Source organism: Raphanus sativus, chromosome 2 (genome assembly GCF_000801105.2).
Source record: "Raphanus sativus cultivar WK10039 chromosome 2, ASM80110v3, whole genome shotgun sequence".
Classification (NCBI taxonomy): Eukaryota; Viridiplantae; Streptophyta; class Magnoliopsida; order Brassicales; family Brassicaceae; genus Raphanus; species Raphanus sativus.
In genome coordinates, this window is record NC_079512.1 from 8,746,204 (window position 1) to 8,769,566 (window position 23,363).

Below are 23,363 nucleotides of genomic sequence, written 5' to 3' on the forward strand. Positions count from 1 at the left end.
AACGGGCAAGTGTCTAATGTCACAGACAATCTAAATCTTGAACTGTTAGCCATGTGAAAGCATCAAAACACTTTGATCAAGTTTAGAGCTATAGTGTTAAACTTTTAAGAAAACAATAAATATAAACCAAGAATTGTCCAGTTTTACAAAGGGATCATCTTCCTCTACTTCTGACTGATGCTGCTGCTGCTGCAGCTTGTACTCTTCTTTTTAAGCAGGTTTCCAAATTTTCGGAGCAGAGGTTTCTTCTTCTTCATATGTTGTTCCTTTAAGAGCAGACTTCCAGAGTCTTCTGTGTAGTGGTCTGTTGAAGAGAAGCCATTGTTGAACTGATCCAAGTTCTCACTACCTTCTGTTTTTGACTCAGTTTCCTCTTCCACAGAGTCTAGCTCGGTTTCTATCTCTGCAGATACTTCGCTTCTTTCGATCTTGTAGCTCTCCCACATCTTGAACTCAGTCTCCACACCGTCTTTCTCTATTTTTCCTTCTTCAACACTACGAGCTGTGGCTTCCATGGGACTTTCATCTCTGCTTCTGTCATTAAAAAGATTAGTCTCTGTCTTTTCATCCACACTCCCACAACCATTTACTTCAGAAAACTGAACCAAGTCATAATCGTTTCCGATGCTATTTCCAAGAACTGATATCTCTTTGGTAGGTGAAGCTTCCTCTAGCAGCTTTGATAACTCCTCCATTTTCTCAAGACTGGCAGCTTCCCTGCCCTTTAGCTCATCGTTATCCTGCATGGCTGTCTCTAGCTCTGTCCTTTTGTCAAGTAAACTCTCTTTCAGCTTCGACAACTCCTCTATCTTCCTTGCTGCTAAAGCATCACGCGTTTTAAGCTCTTCGTTTTCCTCAGTGACTCTTTGAAACTCGCTTTCTTTATCAAGCCAGCTCTGCTCAAGATGTAACAACTCATCAATCTTTATCAACGAAGAAGCTTCCTTGGCCTTGAGCTCCTCGTTTTCATGTAAAACACCATGGAACTCGTTCTGCTTGTCGAGCAAACTCTGTTTGAGTTTTGTCAACTCTTCAATCCTCTCAAGGGACGAGGCTGCTCCGGCCTTGAGCTTCTCGTTTTCAACCATCGCAGCCTTCAGCTCCGTTTCTTTAAGAAGCAAACTGTGATTAAGATCTGATAACTCGTCTATTGTCTCGAGTGATGAAACCTCCTTGGACGTCAGCTCCACGTTTTCGCAAATGACAGCCTGTAACTCGTTCTCTTTCACGAGTAAGCTTTCGTTGAAGTTTGATAACTTTTCTATCCTCTTTTGGGCTAGAGAGTCCTTGGATCTAAGATCCTCAACCTCCACGAGCATACTATTCAACTCATTTTCTTTATTAAGAAGATCCTCTTGCACCTTTGACAACTCCTCAATCTTCTTGAGATAAGCAGTCTCCCTTTCTTTGAGCTCCTCTTTTTCTTGAATAGAACCCTGGAGTTTGGTTTCTTTATCAGTAAAGGCTTCATGCAGTTTTGACAAGTCCTCAGTTTTTCTAAGATAAGCAGACTCTCTTTCTCTCAATTCCTCATTCTCCTGAATAGCTGTCTGCAATTTGGTCTCTTTCTCAACTAGGCTTTTACTCAACTGTGAGAACTCCTCAGTCTTCTTAAGTAACACGTTCTCTCTTTCTCTGAGATCCTTACTTTCGTCAGAAACTTTCTGAAGATTGGTTACGCTATCAGCCAAGCTCTCATTCGCTGTTGACAATTCTTCAATCTTCTTAAGATAAGCAGCCTCCTTTTCTCTGAGACCATCTCTTTCTTGAATAATATTCTTCATATCAACCGAGCTCATATTCGCCTTTGACAACTCCTCAATCTTCTTCAAATGAACAGACTCCCTTCCTCTCAGCTCCTCAGCTTCTTGCTCAATGCACTGCAGTTTTGTTTCTTTATCCATCGAGCTCTCATTTGCGGCTGACAACTCCTCAATTTTATTAAGATAAGCAGCCTCCCTTTCTCTGAGCTCCTTACTTTCTTGGGTGATGCTTTGCAGATCCGTTACCAAGCTCTCATTCGCCACTGATAACTCCTCAATCTTCTTAAGATAAGCAGCTTCACTATCTTGAACAATTCTCTTCGATTTGGATAAATTATCAGCCAAACCTCTATTCGCCATTGACAAATCCTCTATCTGCCTCGTATGAGCAGCTTCCTTTCGTTTCAGCTCCTCAGATTCTTGAGTAATACTCAACAGCTTGGTTCCTTGATCAGACAAAGCTTCTTTGACCTTTGATAACTCCTCCATTTTCTCGAGTACACAACTTTCCCATTCTCTGAGGCTGCTGATTTCTGCCAAGACATTCTCCAACTCCTCTTCTTTATCCAACAAGCTCTCTTTAAGTTTCATGCTTTCTGCTTTTGCTTCTCCAAGTGTTTCCTGTAGATACTTTATCTCCCCCTCAGCTTCCTTGAGATTGGCTTCTTCTTCACTTTCTTTGAGCAGATTCATCAGCTTGCTTACTTCTTCATGCAAAGACGAATTTTCTTCTTCTGATTTCTTCACACGTTCCATCAGATGAAGCTCTTTCTGTTCCCACTCAGCCTTAGACTTCTCAAACTTGCTATCTAGATCGCTTTTAAGACTATCGTTCTCTTTCCTTACTTCCTCGAGCATTGTTTCATACTTTTCATTTGTCTCCTTCAAACTTTCAACTTGGGCTTCACGGCACTCGACCTCCTTCAGCGCTTCCCTTGTTTCATTAGATGCTTTCTGCAAAGCCAACGCTGCATCTTTCTTGCTCTTCTCTTCTTCCATCTTACATCGCTCCAACTCTACTGAAAGCTCCAAGGCTTTAGTTTTCTCTTCTTGGGAGATCTCAAGCTCAGATTTGATTGATTCAACAAGCTTTTCCATCTTAGAAGCTTCTTCTTTTGCTATGCAGACCTGCTTTCCAGATTCCTCAAGATCCTTTCCCTGCACTTCAATTGTTCTCTCAAGATCCTCAATCTTTTCTTTTTGTGCAGCATTGTCTGACCTCATCTCATGCAGCACCTGATTACATTCAGCCAGCTTCTTCATAACAGAGTCCACAGACTCTGTCTTCAATCTATTTGATTCTTCAATTTGCTTTTCAAGTTCATGAACCTTGTTCTTCCATTCTTCTGCTAAAATATTAAGCTTCTCAATTGATACTTCTTTCTCTCTCATGCTAGTCTCAATGATACTAACCTTATCAAGCTCCTTTCTCAGCATTTCAATTTCAGACTTCAGTTTAGAAGCGATCTCGTTACCTTCAATAGCTTCCTTCTCTTCCTTAGAACTGAGAAACGCCTTCAACCGCCCTAACTCGGAAGAAAGAATCTCAACCTTCTCAGCCTGGATCTCAGATATCTTGGTGGCTTCCTCGGCACGTCTTAGCGCCTTGCTTTTAGCATCGGTCAGTTCGTGTTTAACCCTCTCGAGTTCTTCTGCGGTAGAGAGGAGAGATGAGATCTCTGACGCGTGCTGGTTCCTAATAGACTCAAGCTCGCTCCTCGACGCTGCACGTTCGAGTTCAACAGCTCGGAGTTTCTCCACCTGGAAACTCTCCTCGGCTTGTTCCTGAGCTGCCAGTGCCTCTCTGAGTTTCTCATTTGATTCTTTAAGATCATCTGTGGCTTTAGCTTTACTATCCTTGAGCAATGCTATTTGCTCCTCGGCTTTCTTCAAATCCTCCTGAATTTTAGTCAGCTGGGCTTGCAGCTCCGACCCTTTTACCGACCGTGATGGCACTTTCTGAAAATGTCAACAGAAGACAACTCTTTTTCTTTCACAAACAAACATATAAAAAGAAACTCTTTTGGAACGAAAAGACGAGAAAATACATACATCGGGTGTAGGAACTCTAGAAGTCCGAGAAGGCTTTGAGTTGACTGTCTGAGTAGGAGAACTACGGTCGAGGGAGAGACGAGTGTTTGGCACCGCTGGGGAAGAGGAAGTGCCATCTGACTTAGCAGCATTTAGTTTACTCACTCGTGGACGAGGTGGCGACGGTTTACTACGAGGAGTCTCCATCAGACCGGTTCTATCATAAATATGGACGATATTGTATGAGCAAAATTAAATTAAATCATTTTTTTCAAGAAATTCAAGATTCAACCAAAAAAGAACCATATCCAGTAATCAGTTTCCACTAAATGATGAAAAAATTGATATTCAAGAACAAGTTCTTAACCATGAATTTGGAGATGAGATTTTACATTTCTTTTTAATATAAAAAACAAGTAAATATTGGAAACTTATTAAGAAATCAATGAAGCATGAGAAAATTCAGATATATAAAATGAGAAACAAAGTATCCGACAAAGAAATAAGGGTACAAAACATTTTCAGATCTAATTATGTTGCAAGTTCAATAGTTTGGTTTGGTAATGGAAATAAAAACTCTAAAGAAAGAGAGGTAACAAGTACGTACTTGGTTACTGACGCCATTGTCGCCACAGAAGGGCTTCAAAAGAAAGCAGAGTAAGCGAAAGAGCAGAGCAAAGGCGCCGCTAAACTCCCAGCATTGCTGCGAGAAGGAAGACGGATCAGATATGAGAGGGTCTGATTTTTTTTTTTTTTTTAAGTTTAGCTGTAAACCCAAAATATAAAAGAATTTTGAGTAAATAAAAATAATGATGGGTTGCGTTGTCTCCGTAGTGCTTACCCTCTCTCTCACCCATTGCAAAAGGATTAAAGAAGAACTAGATTTTGACCCGTCCTTAAAAGGACGGGTATATTTTCTGTTTTACATTTTTTTATAAATTTAATTTTTATATTTATGTTTTTATTTACGTTTTTTTTCATTATATAATATCAATATAGTAAAACAGGAATATGACCTATTGATATATGTGTGGTCAAATTATTTTATGATAATTATTAAAACCTCTTATTAATTATTAATTATTTAAAAGGAATATTATACAAAGAAAAATATAAATATGACTAAAAAATAAATATAAAAATTTAATTTCTAAAATATGTAAAACAAAAAAATATACCAGCTCTTTTAAAGACGAATCCGAATCTAGTCAATACTATTAAAATAGAAACATAACATATTGATATATGTATGGTCAAACTATTTTAATACAATGATTAAAACCTCCTATTAATTATTTAATAGAAATGTTATACAATGAAAAACACAAATTTGACTAAAACATATAAATATAAAAATTAAATTTCTAAAAGAATATAAAACTAAAAAAATATAAAAGGGCGGGTCCAAAAGTAGAAATCTATTTAAAACCCGTTAAACTAAATCTGTAGAATATCGGATATTTAGATTCATATAGATACCTATAGTTTTTCAGGTCTGCTCGGCCCGGATCTTGTTGAACTCTTGTCGGTTCAGATATATAATTCTAATATACGTAAAACACTCGTAATTTCAGTTTTATTTCGGATTCAGGTTGATTTGGGTATATAGGATCTGAAAAAAACCTGACATATCCAAACTGAGTTTGAAAACTCAAAAAGTACCTGCAAATCCTAAAAATACCTGGAGAAAATAATTTATTGAAGAATACATATTTATTCTTTTGGATTGTTATTGTGTAATTTACAAACCTGTATACTATTATACAAAACCTGTATTATGATTTTGTTTATTTAACCCATTGTTAAAATTATTTTTTTAATATTTTTAACAGTCTCTGCATTGATAAAATCCATTTTTGTGTTTTAAACTTTTTCTATAATTTAATTAAATTTATTTTTTATAATTTAATTTTTATGTAAAATTAAACTATTTAAAAAAAATTGAGATAATTTAGACATGCATTATGGTTTCCTTGATTTAATCATTTGTTATGATATTCATAAGATTCCCAGTACTCGAGGGCTAAAGGAGCAGTATGATGGTATCTACTTGTCATTTTGTCTTACTTAACAGCAAGTTATAATGTTGAATGTTTTTTTTTTTTTTTTTGCTAAAATAATGTTGAATGTTGATCAGTATAGGGTGGTAAGAATAGGCATGACACGTTAACCAAATCCGGAAACTATTCTTCTTTCTTACATAATGCATAAGAACTTTTTGACTCAGAAGTCACCATCTATAGGTTAGCATTTATTGTAATTTTATGCATTCTTAATCCAAGGTCCACACATTGTTTGCATGGTTTTTGTTTGTTTTTTTCCCCAAAATAATTGTTTTATTTTTTCTTATTATGCAGTGTAACAAAACATGACGCACATAAACTGAAAATTATATTCTGACTCGATGGCCTCAAAACAGTTTATGTGCATAGAAACCTAACTCAAGTACAACTTCGTCATGTAAGAACTTGGAATCATCAGCTTTTGTTTTCTTTTGTGATTATATAATTAAATCAATGCTAAAGTTTTAATGTATAACTTATCTGCTGAGGCATTGTATTAGAAGTTTATGCAATCACGATGCAGTTACTATTTAGCGTTGATTCACTTTATGCAGTTATACATAAAGATATAAACTGAAACATAACTTCTTCTTTTGTAAGAAGTGGATACCATTTAAATAGTTATTTGTAGAAAGAAACATAACTGATTATATTTACTTTATGCAGTTACATTTAAATGGTTTTTTTAATTGGACATCACTATTATCAATGGGTCATGCTGAAGAATTAATAGAATAGATAGAAGAATTAACTCCAGATCATAGAGTCTGTTTTAAATTGATAAAAAAAAAATTAACTCCAGATAAAAAGTGTGTAATAGTGGATAAATGTCAGATTTAAACCCAATTTGGAGGAAATTCTTATCAACAATTAAGTGAGTAAAATTAATTTTGATCGGATATAGAATGGGAGAAGGATCCAAAGTGCACATGTCTAAATAACCGGGAGTGAAGTGAGCATATGTGGACCAACAATTGGCTTCATTAAAATAATGGATGTGTGCTGTAGGCAGAGAATAAATCTTAAACGATCTGATTTTACACAACTGTGTTTACTTTTAAGAAAAAAAGAGTTGAGATCCATTGGAGTGGACTTCATGTGCTCTAGTTATTATTTATTATTTTCGATTTGACTTTGATATTTACTAATAATTTGATTCATTTTATAATCAGCTTATTTTTTATAATTAATGTTAGATATTTATCTTCAGAGAATATATATTTTAAACATTTTATATCTATTTTTGTTATTATATCTAATCTATTAATTTAGGGATTGATTTTTATCTACTACTTATAGTTGTCATTTAGATTTGGGCTCTTTCATAGTTGTTACCAGAATATATCAATCCTCCTATAAAATGAAACCTACCAACTTAAATTAAACCAAATCTTAACCGACATAGATAAATTAAACTTAACCAATAACATCTTTAAAATATTTGTGGTTATCTCTTAATATTATTAGATCATACAAAACTTAACCACTCTTAAATCAACAAGTTCCAAATCATTCCAAACATAAGAGAAAAAAATGTCTGACTCACAAATTATAACACCATTCAAATTATATATACATTTAATAAAATATTATATAAATGTCAGATATATATATATATATATATATATATATATATATATATATAAATATTATACAAAAATATAAATAATATTATATTATATATATATAAATATTATACAAAAATATAAATAATATTATATACACATATATTAAAATTAAAATTTGACAAATCAATTTCCGCCCTTCAGGGCGGGTCAAAATCTAGTTTATTGTACAACAGAGTTATGTTCAATCTATAATATATATATAAAGAAATGGATATTATTAAATTACTATATTATTTAAATCTATACAGTTATTTGAAAAGTAATTTTTAGTAACGAAACTCTTATGTTAAAAGTTAGACTGGTTAATATCGTTTATACCCTTAATAAATCAAATTTATCTAATAAAAACAAATTTAAATTATTTTGATTAGATAAATAATTAAAATAATAATAATCAGAATTATCCAAAACATACAAATATATTAAAAAAATATATAATTCATATATATATTTGTATTGTTATCTTCAAATTATTTTTAATAAAAACTAATAAAACAAAAAATACATAACTAAAGATTAATCATTTTTTAATTTTATATAATTGAAAAGAGAATATTGAGTGACTTTTAAGATTTATTTTTTAATGATGAATATATATATATATATATATATATACAAAGATTTTTTTTAAAATATACGTAAGAACTTTAAATGAAAAAATATATAATAATTTGTTAGAAAACATAAATATTTATTATTATAACTACAAAATACATAACTAAATATTAATCAAGTAATTTTTTTAGTTTTATATAATTGAAAGATAATATTGAATGACTTCTAAGATTTATTTTTTAATAATGTGTATATAAAAATATTTGTTTTTTAAAATTATAATTAAAAATATTTAAATAAAATATATATATAATAATCTGTTATAAACGTAAATAATTTATCAATATAATCTTTTAATTAGTAATGATTATATTAATAAGTAATTATAAAATATTTAAGTATGCATGCACGGGCAAAACACCTAGTAAACTATATATTGTATTCCTAGATTGTAGATCAATGCATACAAAATAACCACTGATGTTGCGATGTCAAGAAAAAAAAGATATTTCTTACATACAGAAAAAATGAATATATTTTTGTGTTAGTATATATCATATTAATTACGCTTAATAAAAATACTTTATGCTCTATATATTCTAATTATAACATAAAATTAAGGTTTTTAATTAGTTAAAATATATGTAAATTATATTCACTTAGCTATTTGAAAATAACCAATCCAAGAAAAAGAAAAAAGAAACTAGATTGTGGTCCGCGTTTAAACGCGATTATGACTGGATTTAAAATATTAAATTAGATATTTGGTTGTTTGGATTTGTGTCACTATTGCGGAAACAGCTAGGAATGGGAATTTTAATCAAAACCTGCGGATTCTGTCCTATTTGACTTGCGGATCGAGTGATTTAAAATATTTGAGTTGCAAATACGGGTTAAACTTTATTTTAGTTAGAACGGATGCAAGTTGATCGAAACTGATGTGCGGATACCTACCAACCCGCAAGTTTCTAAAAATATTTTCGTAAAAGATATATAAAATATTACAAATATGTATACTATTCTGATTATAATTATATTATTCAGAATTTTAAATAAATAAATAAAATAGTTATATATATTTTTTATTTATTTATATTTAGTAATACCTGCAGATTCTGCGGTTTATTCATAATGTTTTTGTGGACCATGCGGTTATAATTTGTTTTTCTTTGCAAGTTACATGGATCAGGTTTAACCCGCAACCCAATTCTAGGATCAGGTTTATCCGATTTCGTAACAGTCATTCTGTATGCCGCTAATTAAGTTTTAGTGAAAAAAATCTTATATAATAAAGTTGGCTTTTTTCTCTCCTTGAGGGAATCAATACACGTGGCAAGGTATCATTAATTATCAAATCCCGTTCTGCAGCTGGACGTAATGTTGCTATGGGCTTATGGTTTTATTGGGCCAATAATTATATAATCATACTAGCCAAAAATCATTTAGGGTATCTTTATTTAGATCATGCAGATCAAGAGTTGAGTCGCCGTGCTCCTTCGGAACTCACCAATTCCGATCAACTTCTATGTAACAGATTCATATTTTTCACTGCTTATCCCATTCTGTCGCATTTAATCAGCTTCATCATCATAAAAGGTAACCGATTGATCCTCGGCATATAAATGTGTTTGCTGAGCAAACAGCTTCACCATTCCGATATATGAAAGAACAAACTCTGTCAAGGATGGAAAGAACTCCAACAATGGCGCGGAGCTGTGGAAAGAATGCTGGAGAAAGCGAACATCAATCGACTTCTTAACTCACAGTCAAACTCACTGATCTGGACACCACAACCGTGACAGGGCACCGAGCGACCCCACTCCGCTAGATCCCGAAACCAAAACTCCTCCACATCTTCCCCGCCGTCCTCGAACATGATGTGGGGAATTTGAATTTCTTTTACAAGATTTTTTAGGAATTTGAATTTTTTTTTTTTGGTTACTAGATTTTGAAGAATTTGAATTTTTTACAAGATTTTAAGAATTTGAATTTTCTTTATTGTGTTCTTCAGTTAGAGAAAATTATATATATGGGAGATCTCCTAAAAATTACAATTTTGAAGGCCACTGCAAATTAGTAGACATTAATTGGCTAGGCAAAAAATCAGATATATTTGAGAATATTTCCTACTGACAAAGGCTGTAAAAAAAGATCTAATTTATTTTCTGCAAGTTGTTTTGTGAGATGAGCTCAGCTTTGAACAAGACGAAGGGAGAGGAAACAACGTTTGTGATTAGATGGAGATGCATAACTTTTAGTTAAATTATAATTATTTGGTCATCGTGTTACAAGACCTCTTATATGAAGTGTAAGTGTGAGGAATTTTCTTGTCCAAGCCTCCGGCTAAGAATCTTTGCTCTTCTTGAAGAAGAACAAAAATAAGACAAGGTCTGGATTCTTAAATTAATTTGGAGAAACATTGTTCGACTTATATGATTTAAGTATAAGTTTGTTTCACTTTGTCTGTGTCTTACTTTTCATTTTTAGTGTATTTAATAATTGGTTTGAACAACAATAGTTTTTGTGGTGTTGGGTCAACAGATTGTCAAAACAACAATTATTTAAAAAAAAATTAAATGTGATTGTGAGAAGAATAGTCAACGATTTACAAATTCAAAATATTATTTGTTTAAAAAAGTCGAAGATTGTAATTTTAATTGAGCGTATAACTAAACACAAGTTAGAGTTTACATGTTTACGATTTTATGGCATATAACATTAGATGTTATAAGAAGGGTATATTAAAATTCTGAATGGGTGATATGTTCTTCAAATCTGGAGTTTCTGTAAATTTAACCATATACATGTAACTAGCTAACTTTATAAAAGTTTGGTTCTATTACTTTAATCTAACATGTTGAAGAGTTTATGAAAAGTTATATTTGGTTTGGTGCAATGCATTGACTGGAAATTCTAGTTTTTATTGTACTGTTTGTAATCGTTCTTTAAAACCATTAGATTACATAATCACCAAAATAATAGAATAAATATTTCTTAAAGTGTTATTTAATATAGGCAAAACTAATTAAACAATTGTAAAATATAATTTATCATTTTTAATTGTCTTAAACACATCGGTTTACAACAAAGAGAGTTCATCAAGTCAAAATAACAAAGCAACACTTAAAACTATAGTCATCTCCTTCTTTGTGTGAGCTTTTTCATGGTTTTTAGATGAATATTATGTTGAAACCATCTAGAGCCTAGAAACTCAAGGCATAGAAGAGACGAAGACGAGGATCTTCAATGATCTATGCCGTTGAGCTTGCACCACTGTTCACGATATAGAGATGGATATGCATTAGAAGTATCCGGGAGCCAAGAGAAAAGAGAGTTGATAGAGATCGCAAAAAGGGTAGACATATAGAAGAAATAAACGGAAAAAGAGGAGGGCTTGGGGTTTTTTTTCACTGGAAAAATAGGTGGATAACTCATCCTATGAACATAATATTCACCTACTTCTTTTCGCTGTAGAATTAGGTGAATAACAGTAAGAAAAAAACTTCATTTTTATGAACATAATACTTAGAAATTTTGGTATAGTCTCAAATATTGGTTGTGTGATATTTTTGATAATTTTATGCATATATTTAACGTTCGCTAATTTTACAAAATAAGTTTAAAAACTGATAGAAAAAGTAAAACAGAATTTAAATGTCTTTATATTTGCCATATTTTCTTCTAAAAACACAGACAAAAATAATTTCGAAACTATTAAAACATATATTATTGTAAAAAATCCGGCGCGTAGCGCCGGCAAACCCCTAGTATATAATATATTCTATTAATTTAGGTTTTGTAACCTTAATTTATAAATATCCATAAATGAAAGGTTTCACATGAACTTTGCAACTATTTTAAGTACGGTTTTAGTTTTATGATTTTATCATCGAATTCTAACAGTTTGTTTTTAATAGATTGCTATCAATTATTAGTAACCGTTTAACTTATGGAAAACTTAATGGATATGCTTTGTTAAGATTTAAGTACTTATAATAAAATATCGTTTAGATTATTTTGGTAACAAAAAACTTGGTATAATTTTTTAGATTCTTTGTATCCGGTAACATATAGATATTTTATTGTTTTTCTTTGTTTGATAATATCATTTTGATTTGGCAACAACGAATTGGCACTATTGTTTAGATTTTCATAATTTTCATAGTTATCAATACAGTAAATGTATTGATCCAACTATTAATTTTTGTAAGTAAATTTTTATATTGTTTATGTTTAAATAGTATAGATGAGTAAAATATATGTAATGACAAATATAAATAATGGAAAATAAATAAAAAATATAAGTAAAATATAAGTAAAAATAGTTTACAAAAAGTGATAACAAAAGTATAAGATTCCAAAATCAAATATTTTTTTAATATATTAGTGTTTTCAAAAATTTAATACAATAATAAGTCCGACGCTTGCAATTCTCGGGAACGGGAAGAAGTATACCAAAATTTTCTTGTCTGAATTAGCAGATGCGTCTTCTGGCTAAACTGTTTCCGCTTGTTTGCGTCAGAAATGCTGGTAATTCTACATGTAGGAAATATTGTGTCTTAGGAACACTTACGCCGGACAAGATAATAGGAAAAATTGTGATCTGCAATAACGAAAGGAGTGATCCGGCGGAGAAAGGGTTGGTGTCGGGATGATCCTCGCAAATACAGCCGGAGAAGAAGTTTTTCCAGTGGCTCAACTCTTCTAGTGGCCCATGCGGACACAAACATTTTATAATTACTTATTAATACATGTATTAATAGTTAAAATACTATAATGATAAATTATTATTTATGTTTTTATTTGAAAATTATTATGTATTTATATGTACACTATATTCATTATTAATAAATAATAAAAATTGCCCAATATTTTCTTTTTAATTATTTAAAATTAAAATCTTTACTTAATTAACTATTTAATTAAAATATATTTATCGGATAACAATTCAATATATATAAAATATTTACTTAATTAACTATTTTATTAAAATAGATTTACCGGGTAACAGTTCAATATATATGGAAGTTATATTTTTTTTTTTAAATCCTTTTTAAATTTTGGATAAATCTTATTATTCTAATTTTAAACACTTATATGATCAAATAAATTTAAAATTCGTTTTTATTTTTTAGCTAATTTATATATTTGATTCATTAAGAGTATAAATGATATAAAACACTCTAACTTTTAACGTGAGAGCTCGTATACGAAAAATTACTTCGCAAATATAGTATATATTATTTGAAGTAATATCTTTTGTCGACAATGAAGTAATTAATTATGTTCTATTTGTTAGAGTGTTTGATTTATGTTCTTCCTTTTAAAAGTATAGATGGAGTAACATGGCTGTAAACTGATGCATGTATCATTGACCACTCCAAACTCTAGAACAAAGCACACAGACATGAAAGTAAAAGCTATACACTACTGAATATCTGATGAATAGAATTGTCTCTCGTCTAATACACTGAGATGATTAACAGAAGCTGAAAACAGTTTGAAACAGATAAGCTATTATATTATTGATGTAACAGCAACACACATGAACACAACCAATCACTTGCCAGCATCATGTAAGACCCCCATTAATTATCCAGTTGCCCATCTCTGGGTGATCGCAGTTTTTCTTCTTGTAAACCCAACTTACGAGTATTTGCATGTTTTATTTATTTATGGTGTCGTAGTCTCTCGTAAATCTAGTTGAACATCAAAGTATATATAAGGTTAATATTAGATATTTTAGTAATATGTAGAAATAATAGATGTAGGCAATAGATAAGTCACAACATTTTCAATAGGTACAAAAATACATGTCAAGATCAATTTCAAATAGATAGATTAAATACGAGTAGAGATTTGATCCAAAGGATTTTGTTAATTATCTATTTCTTAATCAAAGTCCATTATCTAACAATTTTTCATCAGAAACAACAAAAAAATATTTGTATAATCTTTTTGTGTTTTATTTTTGTTTATTTCGGATCCGCACGACCATTCAACTTATTTGTTGTTCCATTCATATAAACTATTTAATAGAATTTTTAAGCGCAAGAATATCTTTTAACAAAATATAATTTACAAAAAATGTTTTAACATTTTTATTTTACTGTACTTGAATACATATACATATATATATATACATATATTATATTTTATGAAATATAAAATTGTGTAAGGTATTATTTAATTTTTAGTTATTTCAATTTTTTTTGGTTTTGTTTATACACTATTTAATTTAATATAATATTTTATTTAAATTTATGTAAATTTTTATTATTAAATATACATAAATTAATATTATTTTATATTTATTATATATGAAATTGTATAAACTATTATTTAATTTATTTTTTAGTTATTTCAACTCTTTTCACTGTGGAAATTTAATTAAAAAAAATAATCTATTTGATCAATTTTATGCTATATTTTGATAAGTTTATAATTATAAAACTTATTTGATGTCAAATTATTGCATTTATGTATATACAGTATTAAATTTAATATGAGATTTTAAATTTAAATGAATTCAATTTTTTATTTATGAAAATGTAAATAAATAATTCATTAATTTAATTGATGCAATATTGATTAAATTATTTTATAGTATATAAATCTGAAAAATAAGTTATATTTATTTTTATTTTTTAAATTGATAAATTATTTGGATATTTCAATCAATTATAATATTTTATATTGTTTGGACACAAACATTAACTATTGTGTTGTTTGGAAATGTTGATATTTGTTTAATGTATGTGTTTTTAATTAGTATAATATTTTTACAGAATTATTTTATAATAAATATGTGTAGTTAATTTAAAATCTTACATAAAAAAAAGTTGGGTTGGATTGTTTATGTTTTAATAAGAGAGGTATAATATAGTAGATGTTAAATGTATGTTCTAATGAAATTGTTGTGTACTTGAGAGAGAGGGATAGAAAACGAAAATTTTAACTGATGTTATGAGGTGTTTTGTGTGACAACTACTGTGTAGCTCAGTGGACGGTTAAGCATTGCTTTAAGCTTCCATTCCGCGAGTTCGAGTAAAGTCACACGTTGATTGCTCTGGTGTTTGGTGGTGGTGGTGGTGGTGATGATGATTACTAGAACATAAACCCTAATCGATCAAATAAGGTATTCTAAAAGTACCTTTTTTAATTGAATAATTTAATTATTTTCGGAAATAGAGCTTTTATCTACAGATCCAGGAATCGAAAAGCTTGCTTGTGAAGCAAATAGGGAAAGCTTTTGTTGAATCGGCATGGAGGTTGAGAAACAGATCTGACTGTTTCTTTTTTGTTTCTCTTCTCGCGAGGAAGGAGAGAGAGAGATCTGGACTCTGGACTAGGCGATGGGTTACGGATTGGCGATCTACGAAGGCGCGGTGGTGATCGCATCACTGTGTCTCTTAGGCTGGGCAGGTCTATGGTTCCTGAATCGGCGACTGTACAAGGAATACGAAGAGAAGCGAGCTTTGGTTCAGATCATTTTCAGCATCGTCTTCGCCTTCTCTTGTAACTTACTGCAGCTCGTCCTCTTCGAGATCATACCTGTGCTCTCTAGAGAGTAAATCCCCAAACTAGATTTTTCTACTAGCCTCTTTGCAGTTAGTCTGATTGTGGATATGATTGCAGGGCGAGGATGGTGAACTGGAAGGTGGATCTGTTTTGTTTGATACTGCTTCTCGTTTTCATGTTGCCCTATTACCATTGCTATTTGATGCTTCGTAATTCTGGTAATTCCATTTCTTTATTTAGAATGCAATCAATTGTAATTGGTTTAAATGGTTATTCCTAAACCAACATATCAGGTGTAAGAAGGGAGCGTGCCTCTGCTGCGGCTTTCTTATTCTTGACAGCATTCCTTTATGCTTTCTGGCGTATGGGAGTTCATTTTCCTATGCCTTCATCAGATAAAGGTAACTACTAGCTTCTGCATCATACTATTCTCATCAGATGGAGTTTTGTTGACTTTATGTTCTGTTTTTTTTTTTTTTTTCTTGCAAGGTTTTTTTACCATGCCTCAGCTGGTCAGTAGAATTGGGGTCATTGGTGTCACCTTAATGGCTGTCTTATCAGGATTTGGAGCTGTAAATTTGCCCTACAGCTATATCTCTCTCTTCATTAGGTATCTCTATTTTCATATAGCTGCTATTTACTCTCTCTTTCTTCTTCCCTTTTCTGGTTTATATATAGCCACCGATAGAGTTATTTCCTATAGCGGCACCATTCAATAAGCTGACTTATAAAGCATATATAATAAGCATTGCGTGCGTGCATATACTGCCCACCTGCATCTCCTTCTATTATATGACGAGAACAAATAACGTATATGAAGAAAGAATCCAAACTAGGAAATAAAAAATGTAGAGTTGACGTGTGCCAATAACTTATCTCTGAATGAAACAAATGGTGCTGTGTGTATGTTCAGTTGGGATACTTGTATGAGATATCTCCAGACGCTTATGGCTCTACTGATAGGGAATCTGCTGGATTGGCAGGGTTGTTCTAAAAGGCATTGCTTTCTAATAGCTGTTTTTCTTCTTCTCTCTCTCTGTCTAACACATATAGGGAGATTGGGGAAGCAGATATAATATCTTTGGAAAGGCAGCTGATGCAGTCAACTGAAACGTGCATAGCAAAGAAGAAAAAAATTATTTTGTGTCAACTGGAGGTGGAGCGAAGTCTAGGATCGGAAGAGGTTTGTTATTGTTTTATCCTCTAGCATATATGATTATATTGTCTAGTTTCATATTATTTACCTCTCTGTTTTTGTGTGATAGTTAATATAAAATCTTATAGACGAAGACTATTTCATACTTATGTGTCAACTCTCACGCTACTCATGGTACTCTGAAATGATTGTGTCCTGTTACTTGGCATAGTCAGTAAGCCACCGGAGACGAGATTTTTTATTCTTTTTGTATTACAATAGACTGATAAGAGAATGTTTCCGTAAAGGAACCAACACTATAGATGATTTATTCACGAATGGAGAGTTTTTTTTTGTTGGGTAAACTAACCATGGTCTTGGTTTGTTGCTCAGCTGTGCGTCCTTTCTCTGAGTGGGTACCATAACTCTAGCTTGTTGGTTTCATTACTGTTATCCCACTCGTCTTTATAATGTGTTTGTGGTGATTATATTAACATATTCATGCTCTGGTATCTTAGCTTTTTCTTACACAATCTGCCTTCATTTTAAGCTGATGAGTTTGGCAGCTAACCATCGAATGCTTTTTTTTTTCTCACAGAATCAGAAAGGTAAATCTTTCTTTAGAAGAATTATGGGGACTGTTGTGCGATCGGTTCAGGATGACCAAAAGGAGCAAGGTTAGTTTACTTGTTTTGTTTTTTCAGTTATTACTTTGAAATGGTTATTAGTGTGAAAAATGTTTATCATTAATCTTAACGGCTATGGCTTTAGGAGAATGAGACTGGTCGCATGGGTTATCTTAATGGAACAAGGAATTTTATTATTTTACTTTATTTGGGAATGTATTCTCTACTTTGGTAGTGCTGTTAGTAATTAGGGAACCGTACTATCCTTTTTTTGTTATCCAAAAGACTCTAGAATCGGTAACGTTGATGCTTACTACAGCCTACAGGGCGAGGCTAACGTTTGTTTTTGTCCATAGAAATGTTGAGTTGACCATATATCTAGTACAAAAGAGATGAATTCACCTACTACTTGAAATCATCTATTTCTTTGGTTATTGGGATTAGTTTTTGTTGAGATTTTAACACCTGGACACTTATTGGGTGATTGAAGTTTTAGCATTACGAATTATATATATAGATTTTCTGGTGATCCCCCAACTTACTGATACTTTTTCTTGACAAGACATAAAAATATTGGAGGCAGAGGTTGAAGGCTTAGAAGAGCTATCAAAACAGTTATTTTTGGAAATATACGAGCTTCGCCAAGCAAAGGTTCGCTTTTAGCTGCCTTTGTTTTGATACGTTACAGAATTGTACTCACTTACTTGGTGGTGACATCTTACTTGGTTGAATTTTCTATTCTCGATTTACTTGGTGGTCTTCTTTGGTTGTAGGACTTTTAAAGTATTTCCTGACTTCATCCCATTTTCAGGATGCTGCTGCCTTTTCTAGAACGTGGAGGGGTCATGTGCAGAACTTACTTGGTTATGCATGTTCCATTTATTGTGTGTATAAAATGCTGAAGGTAATTTTCTGATCTCTCTAAGGAGGTTCTAGATTTTAATATTGTAGCTCTACCCAATCATCCGTCCTTGTATCAATTGCAAGAGATTTTAGAACTGCCTCGCATGCGTATGAAATCAAACCTTTGGAACCAACGCTTTTCTCATTATAGATATTTGTGGTAGGTATCAAATCGAAGAAGCTGCCTTATATTTTCTTTGAGTTCATTATTGTCCTTTGAAAGAGTGTGCCGGTATACACCTGGGTAACTTTTAGGTTTACATGGTAACATTTTAAGAGGATTGAAAAATAGATTACTGAATAGTTCCTTAATGATACTTCAAAATTGTGCCTTTCAGTTAGAATGTTTTTCTCCACATAAATTTCTCTCTTCTAATCATTCTTTTTGTAGATAAAAACGTACACCCTTCAAAATTTAATTACATTTCAAAAAATTCATATTACACCCTTCTTGAATTATTACTCTTAATTTCGCTTATACTGATGTTTCTCTCTTTGTTAGATTTTAGGACAGTTCTTCCTGATTGTTCATCCAATTATCTTATCGGAAACCCTTTATGCTGTGCAGTTCAGAAATAGTTGATATTTTTTTTTTCTAAGGAAACCTCTACGTCACTACATAAATTGGTTTTATGCCCCTTATCAAAAAATTTATTCATTTTTTATTGTAACCGTGAACATGTTACTCTAGTCTCTTGATTCTTTTCTGTTATGTTTTCTTGCAGTCTCTACAAAGTGTTGTCTTCAAGGAGGTATTCACTAGCGTTCATTTGTTTCAAGTTCATTATGCATCATTACTATCTTTTCATGAATCATCAGTATGTGTGCCTCTTACTACATGATATTGCTAGTAATCAGTTTGTTTACAGGCTGGTACCAAAGATCCTGTTACAATGATGATCAGCATATTCTTGCGGTGGTTTGATATAGGAGTAGATGCAGCATTGCTCTCACAGGTTTGTGTTACTTTGCGTTTGCTATCTCAGATAATGGAGTAACTGAGCTAAAGAAATCCAACCTAGAGGTTGTTGCTTCTTTACAATGTTTTTCTTTCTCGAATTAAAAACCTAAAGATTTATTTTTCAGTTATATCTCACTTTCTGTGGGCTTTGATGGAATGCAAAGTTAGCTAAGTAGAGAGATCAATAGATTTGTTGGGGCCTAGTTATATGGCCTGACTTGATCATAAAAATGTTAAATATATGCCCGACCTTTCGATTTCTCTTCAACTGGTTTGCTGGATTATACAACTTTGTTCTAACTCCGTTTCTTTCTTTCTTGTTTGCAGTATATTTCCCTGTTGTTTATCGGGATGTTGATTGTGATTTCCGTAAGGGGGTTCTTGACGAATTTGATGAAGGTGAATTATGATTCTAGTTTTCGTTGGTGTGCTTTATACTGTCATCTATGCAATAAAGCCAGATTCATATAATTCTTATGCAGTGCTTGATGTAGTTTCAATCTTATCTTCCCACTATTAATCATAGCTTTTTCTTAGAGGCATTCGTGTTTAAAATAGAAGTTGAAAATTTTCACTTTTTTCTTAAAAGTTAGTCATAGTTGTTAATTGGGTACTAGTCAGATATTAGTGGAAACATAACTAAAGACACGCTGAATCCTCCTGAGTTCTAGTATTTGGGTTAATGAGTTGGAGTATGTGGATGGTGCAGTTTTTCTTTGCAGTGTCGAGAGTGGGAAGTGGGTCTTCAAGCAATGTGGTGCTTTTCCTATCTGAAATCATGGGGATGTACTTTTTGTCTTCCATTCTTCTTATCAGAAAAAGCTTGAGAAATGAGTACAGGTACGCAAAGGAAGATCGTTATAATGTTAATTTCCTTAAAAGAACTAAAGTAGTTGATGGCTCATTGGCTTGTCTTGGTTAGAGTCTAGTTGTCGAGAAGCAACTTTTTAAGTGTATTTAAGCTAATATATGTGTCAGTTCATACTGGAATCTTAAGCATTGTTGGTGATACTTTGCAGGGGAATCATAACGGATGTTTTGGGTGGAGATATCCAGTTTGATTTCTATCATCGATGGTTCGATGCAATTTTTGTGGCCAGCGCCTTTCTTTCTCTCCTCCTGCTTTCTGCACACTACACTTCTAGGCAATCTGATAAGCACGCCATTGAGTAAGTTTGGCCTACACGAAGCTTAAAATCAAGTCTCGACTAGTAACGGTTGCATAATGTGTAGATTACGCTTGGCTATTTGTTTATTGTTGACGCTTCTGAAAGAGATTTTAGCTAATCAGTTCGAAACTCCATACATACACTCTTGTAACATTAGTAATATGTTATTGTTGACATTTAATTATGTTTATTTGATAACGTTCTTCCTCTGTTATTATTGACATTTAATTATGTTTATGATATATCTCTTAAGTAAGGGCTCTTGACGTAGCTTCAACTTTCATTGTTGAAAAAACTCATCCATTTACTTGAACACTAGGGCCCTGTTCGTTTAGTGATCTGGTCGCAGCATCCAGATGCAGACGCGGACCGATATTCGTTTGATGCAAAATAAGAGGTTAAGTTGGATGCAACATCTAGATATTTTTCATAACTCATCCAGATTTTTCAGGATTTCTCGATGAGATTTTTAAGTGTTTCTAGAAACAGTAAACTCATCCAAAACTGTTAAAAGTCGATAATACCCTTAATTTATCCTAAGAATTACAGAGTTTTACATGAAACCAAATTTTTCCTCCAAAACCGGAAACCAAATTTTCTCCCTAAAACCGGAAAATCAAAATTTCCCCCCAAAACTGGAAACCAAATTTTTCCCCCAAAACCAGAAAACCGAGTTTTTCCACCAAAACTCGAAAACCGAGTTTTTCCGCTAAAACACAAAAACTGAGTTTTCCGGTCAAAACCCAAAAACCGAGTTTTCCCGCCAAAACTGGAAAATAAAGTTTTTCGGCTAAAACCGGAAAACTGAGTTTTCCCGCCAAAACCCGAAAATCAAATTTTCCCTCCAAAATCCGAAAACCGAATTTTTCCGCCAAAACCCGAAAACCGAGTTTTCCGGCCGAAACCCAAAAATCAAGTTTTCCGGCCAAAATCCGAAAACCGAGTTTTCTCGCTAAAACCCGAAAACCAAGTTTTCCCGCCAAAATCCGAAAACCGAGTTTTCCCGCCAAAACAAAAAAAAACAAGTTTTTCTGCGAAAACCGGAAATCCGAGTTTTACCACCAAAACCGAAAAACCGGGTTTTCCAACCTGAAAACCGAGTTTTTCCGCCAAAACCCGAAAACTGAGTTTTTCCGGCCAAAACTAGAAAACCGAGTTTTCCGGCCAAAACTAGAAAACTGAGTTTTCCGGCCAAAACTCGAAAATCGAGTTTTTCCGGCCAAAACCCGAAAATCAAATTTTCCTAGTCAAAATCGGAAACCTAGTTTTCCGCCAAAATTAAAAACAAAATTTTCCGACCGTAAATAGGTTTTTCTGCTAAAACAAGTAATGATATTAATATTTTACATGATCTTTTTAGAACAAATAAAATAGTAATTTAGGTACCCATGGGTATACCTATATCTATATTCATTTAATTTCATGAAAACATATTTATCTCTATGAAAAGTTAAAACATGAAAATTTAATTTCATTTTTTATAAAAAATGAAAAATTGAATTTAATGTTCATTTTTATTTATCTCTATTTTATTTGTAGTTAAACATTTTTTTTACAAGTTAGTTTCACTTTTAGATATAGTTATATATATGTTTAGACTAAAAGAAAAGATAAGGAGTTTTTGGTCATTTGACATAAAACTCATCGAGATACAAAATTACAGAATACAAAACGAACATAACTGCATCTAGATACAGTTTCCAGACGCATGATCCAAAATTTTCAGAATTGCGAACGTTCGACATCTGATTGCTGCATCCAATTACTGCGTGAAGATGCCGCATCTGGAATTCTCATCCAGTTCACGAAACGAACATGGCCTAGGTATTCCGTAAATCTTTGAAAACACGGGAAATTTTTAAAGTAAAAAAATCAAATCAAATTTTATTAGATGAACATGTGAAATACTGCAATGGTAAAAATGAAAATTTTCCTAATTTATTTGGTTTCTTTTTTCTTTTGGTTAGATTTAAAAAAAAAAATTATTGAAACGAATTTTTTTTATCGTCGACTATTACAGACTCATATAGACTCTGTAAACCAGGTTGGACTCTTCATATTGAATTTTTCTTTTCTTTTTCTTTGGCAGAAATTTTTCTTTTTTAAAAAATTACAACTTGCTTTGAAACTAATGCTCATTATTCCAAACCATTTTACCTCTTCTGTCAAAGGGTTTCATGTTCTCCACTGCCACTGTGCAACGAATCCGCAATGTCTCTTACTTTAGATTCAACCAACAATCAAACTCAATCACCAGTGCTCATTCTCCGCCGTGAATCTTCATCCTCTACACAGATCGATCTGACAGTCAGGAACCATCGTCGTTTTAGTCTTCAAGTCAGACAGGAAAGGTCACAGCAATGGTGAATTGTCTTTGTTTTGTTTTGCGCATTGGTCCTCCAATGTTTCAGTTGTTCTCAGTTTGATCCCATACTCTCAAAGTTGCATATAAATTCTTGTTATTTAACCTTAAATTTCTAAAATGTGTATTCCAGCTATTTCTTATAATTGCGTACATCTAACTCTTATCTCAATTTGGTTCTAAACTCACAAAATTGTGGATATTTCCACTTTCTTTGACCCCAAACTTCTAAATATGAATATTAATCCATGTTTGAACACTCAAATGTAATATACTCACCTAAATAAAATCTATAGTGACCTAAATGAAGTAAAATAAAATTCTAAAATTTAATTTAATTATGAGATATCAAAATCTACTATTGGTCATACATATATGTGGATAATATCAATTAAATCACTAGATTAAACCATAAAAAAATTATAATACATTATTTTTAATTTAAAAATTATTAGATAGTATGATAATTGAAATTTGCTATTGATCATACATATGGATATGTATATATGTACATGTGTACACTTCTACAAAAGATTATTATACAAAGATTTGGTGAACTCAACACATCCTGTTGATATGGATTTTGACAGTGTTGTACAACTAGTTCAACAAAGATACAAAATGTAAAAATGGATTTGTGGATTTT

The 23,363-nt window shown here is 32.0% G+C and overlaps 2 protein-coding genes across 4 annotated transcripts; one reads left to right on the forward strand and one right to left on the reverse strand.

Annotated features, from left to right (window-relative positions):
* Positions 1-17: 17 nt before the first annotated feature.
* On the reverse strand, positions 18-4,592 carry LOC108842493 (putative WEB family protein At1g65010, chloroplastic). The gene is made up of 3 exons (XM_018615416.2): positions 4,402-4,592; positions 3,816-4,011; positions 18-3,722 (listed from the first exon to the last, which is right to left on the reverse strand). Exons 1-3 carry the CDS (start codon positions 4,416-4,418, stop codon positions 165-167), a joined length of 3,771 nt encoding a protein of 1,256 aa, XP_018470918.2. The 5' UTR covers positions 4,419-4,592; the 3' UTR covers positions 18-164.
* Positions 4,593-14,965: 10,373 nt separating this feature from the next.
* LOC108843448 (GPCR-type G protein 1) lies at positions 14,966-20,611 on the forward strand. 3 transcript variants are annotated; one of them, XM_018616647.2, is made up of 14 exons: positions 14,966-15,178; positions 15,247-15,610; positions 15,679-15,779; positions 15,855-15,962; positions 16,051-16,171; positions 16,615-16,744; positions 17,295-17,373; positions 17,885-17,973; positions 18,134-18,226; positions 18,951-18,977; positions 19,095-19,181; positions 19,514-19,585; positions 19,896-20,026; positions 20,206-20,611. In XM_018616647.2, the coding sequence occupies exons 2-14, from the start codon at positions 15,396-15,398 to the stop codon at positions 20,357-20,359; spliced, it is 1,407 nt and encodes a 468-aa protein (XP_018472149.1). In that variant the 5' UTR covers positions 14,966-15,178; positions 15,247-15,395; the 3' UTR covers positions 20,360-20,611. The 3 variants fall into 3 exon arrangements, with proteins under 3 accessions (XP_018472149.1, XP_018472151.1, XP_018472150.1); XM_018616649.2 differs by having other exon boundaries at positions 15,360-15,610; XM_018616648.2 differs by having other exon boundaries at positions 15,364-15,610.
* Positions 20,612-23,363: the final 2,752 nt, after the last annotated feature.

Excerpts from the sequence above, each read along its gene's own strand:
- LOC108842493 (XM_018615416.2), bottom strand. Across the intron at positions 3,723-3,815 it reads CTAGAGTTCCTACACCCGAT|AAAGTGCCATCACGGTCGGT; the intron begins GTATGTATTTTC and ends TGACATTTTCAG.
- LOC108843448 (XM_018616647.2), top strand. The coding sequence starts at position 15,396 with ATGGGTTACGGATTGGCGATCTACGAAGGCGCGGTGGTGATCGCATCA. Across the intron at positions 16,745-17,294 it reads GAAGTCTAGGATCGGAAGAG|AATCAGAAAGGTAAATCTTT; the intron begins GTTTGTTATTGT and ends TTTTTCTCACAG. Across the intron at positions 18,978-19,094 it reads AAAGTGTTGTCTTCAAGGAG|GCTGGTACCAAAGATCCTGT; the intron begins GTATTCACTAGC and ends GTTTGTTTACAG.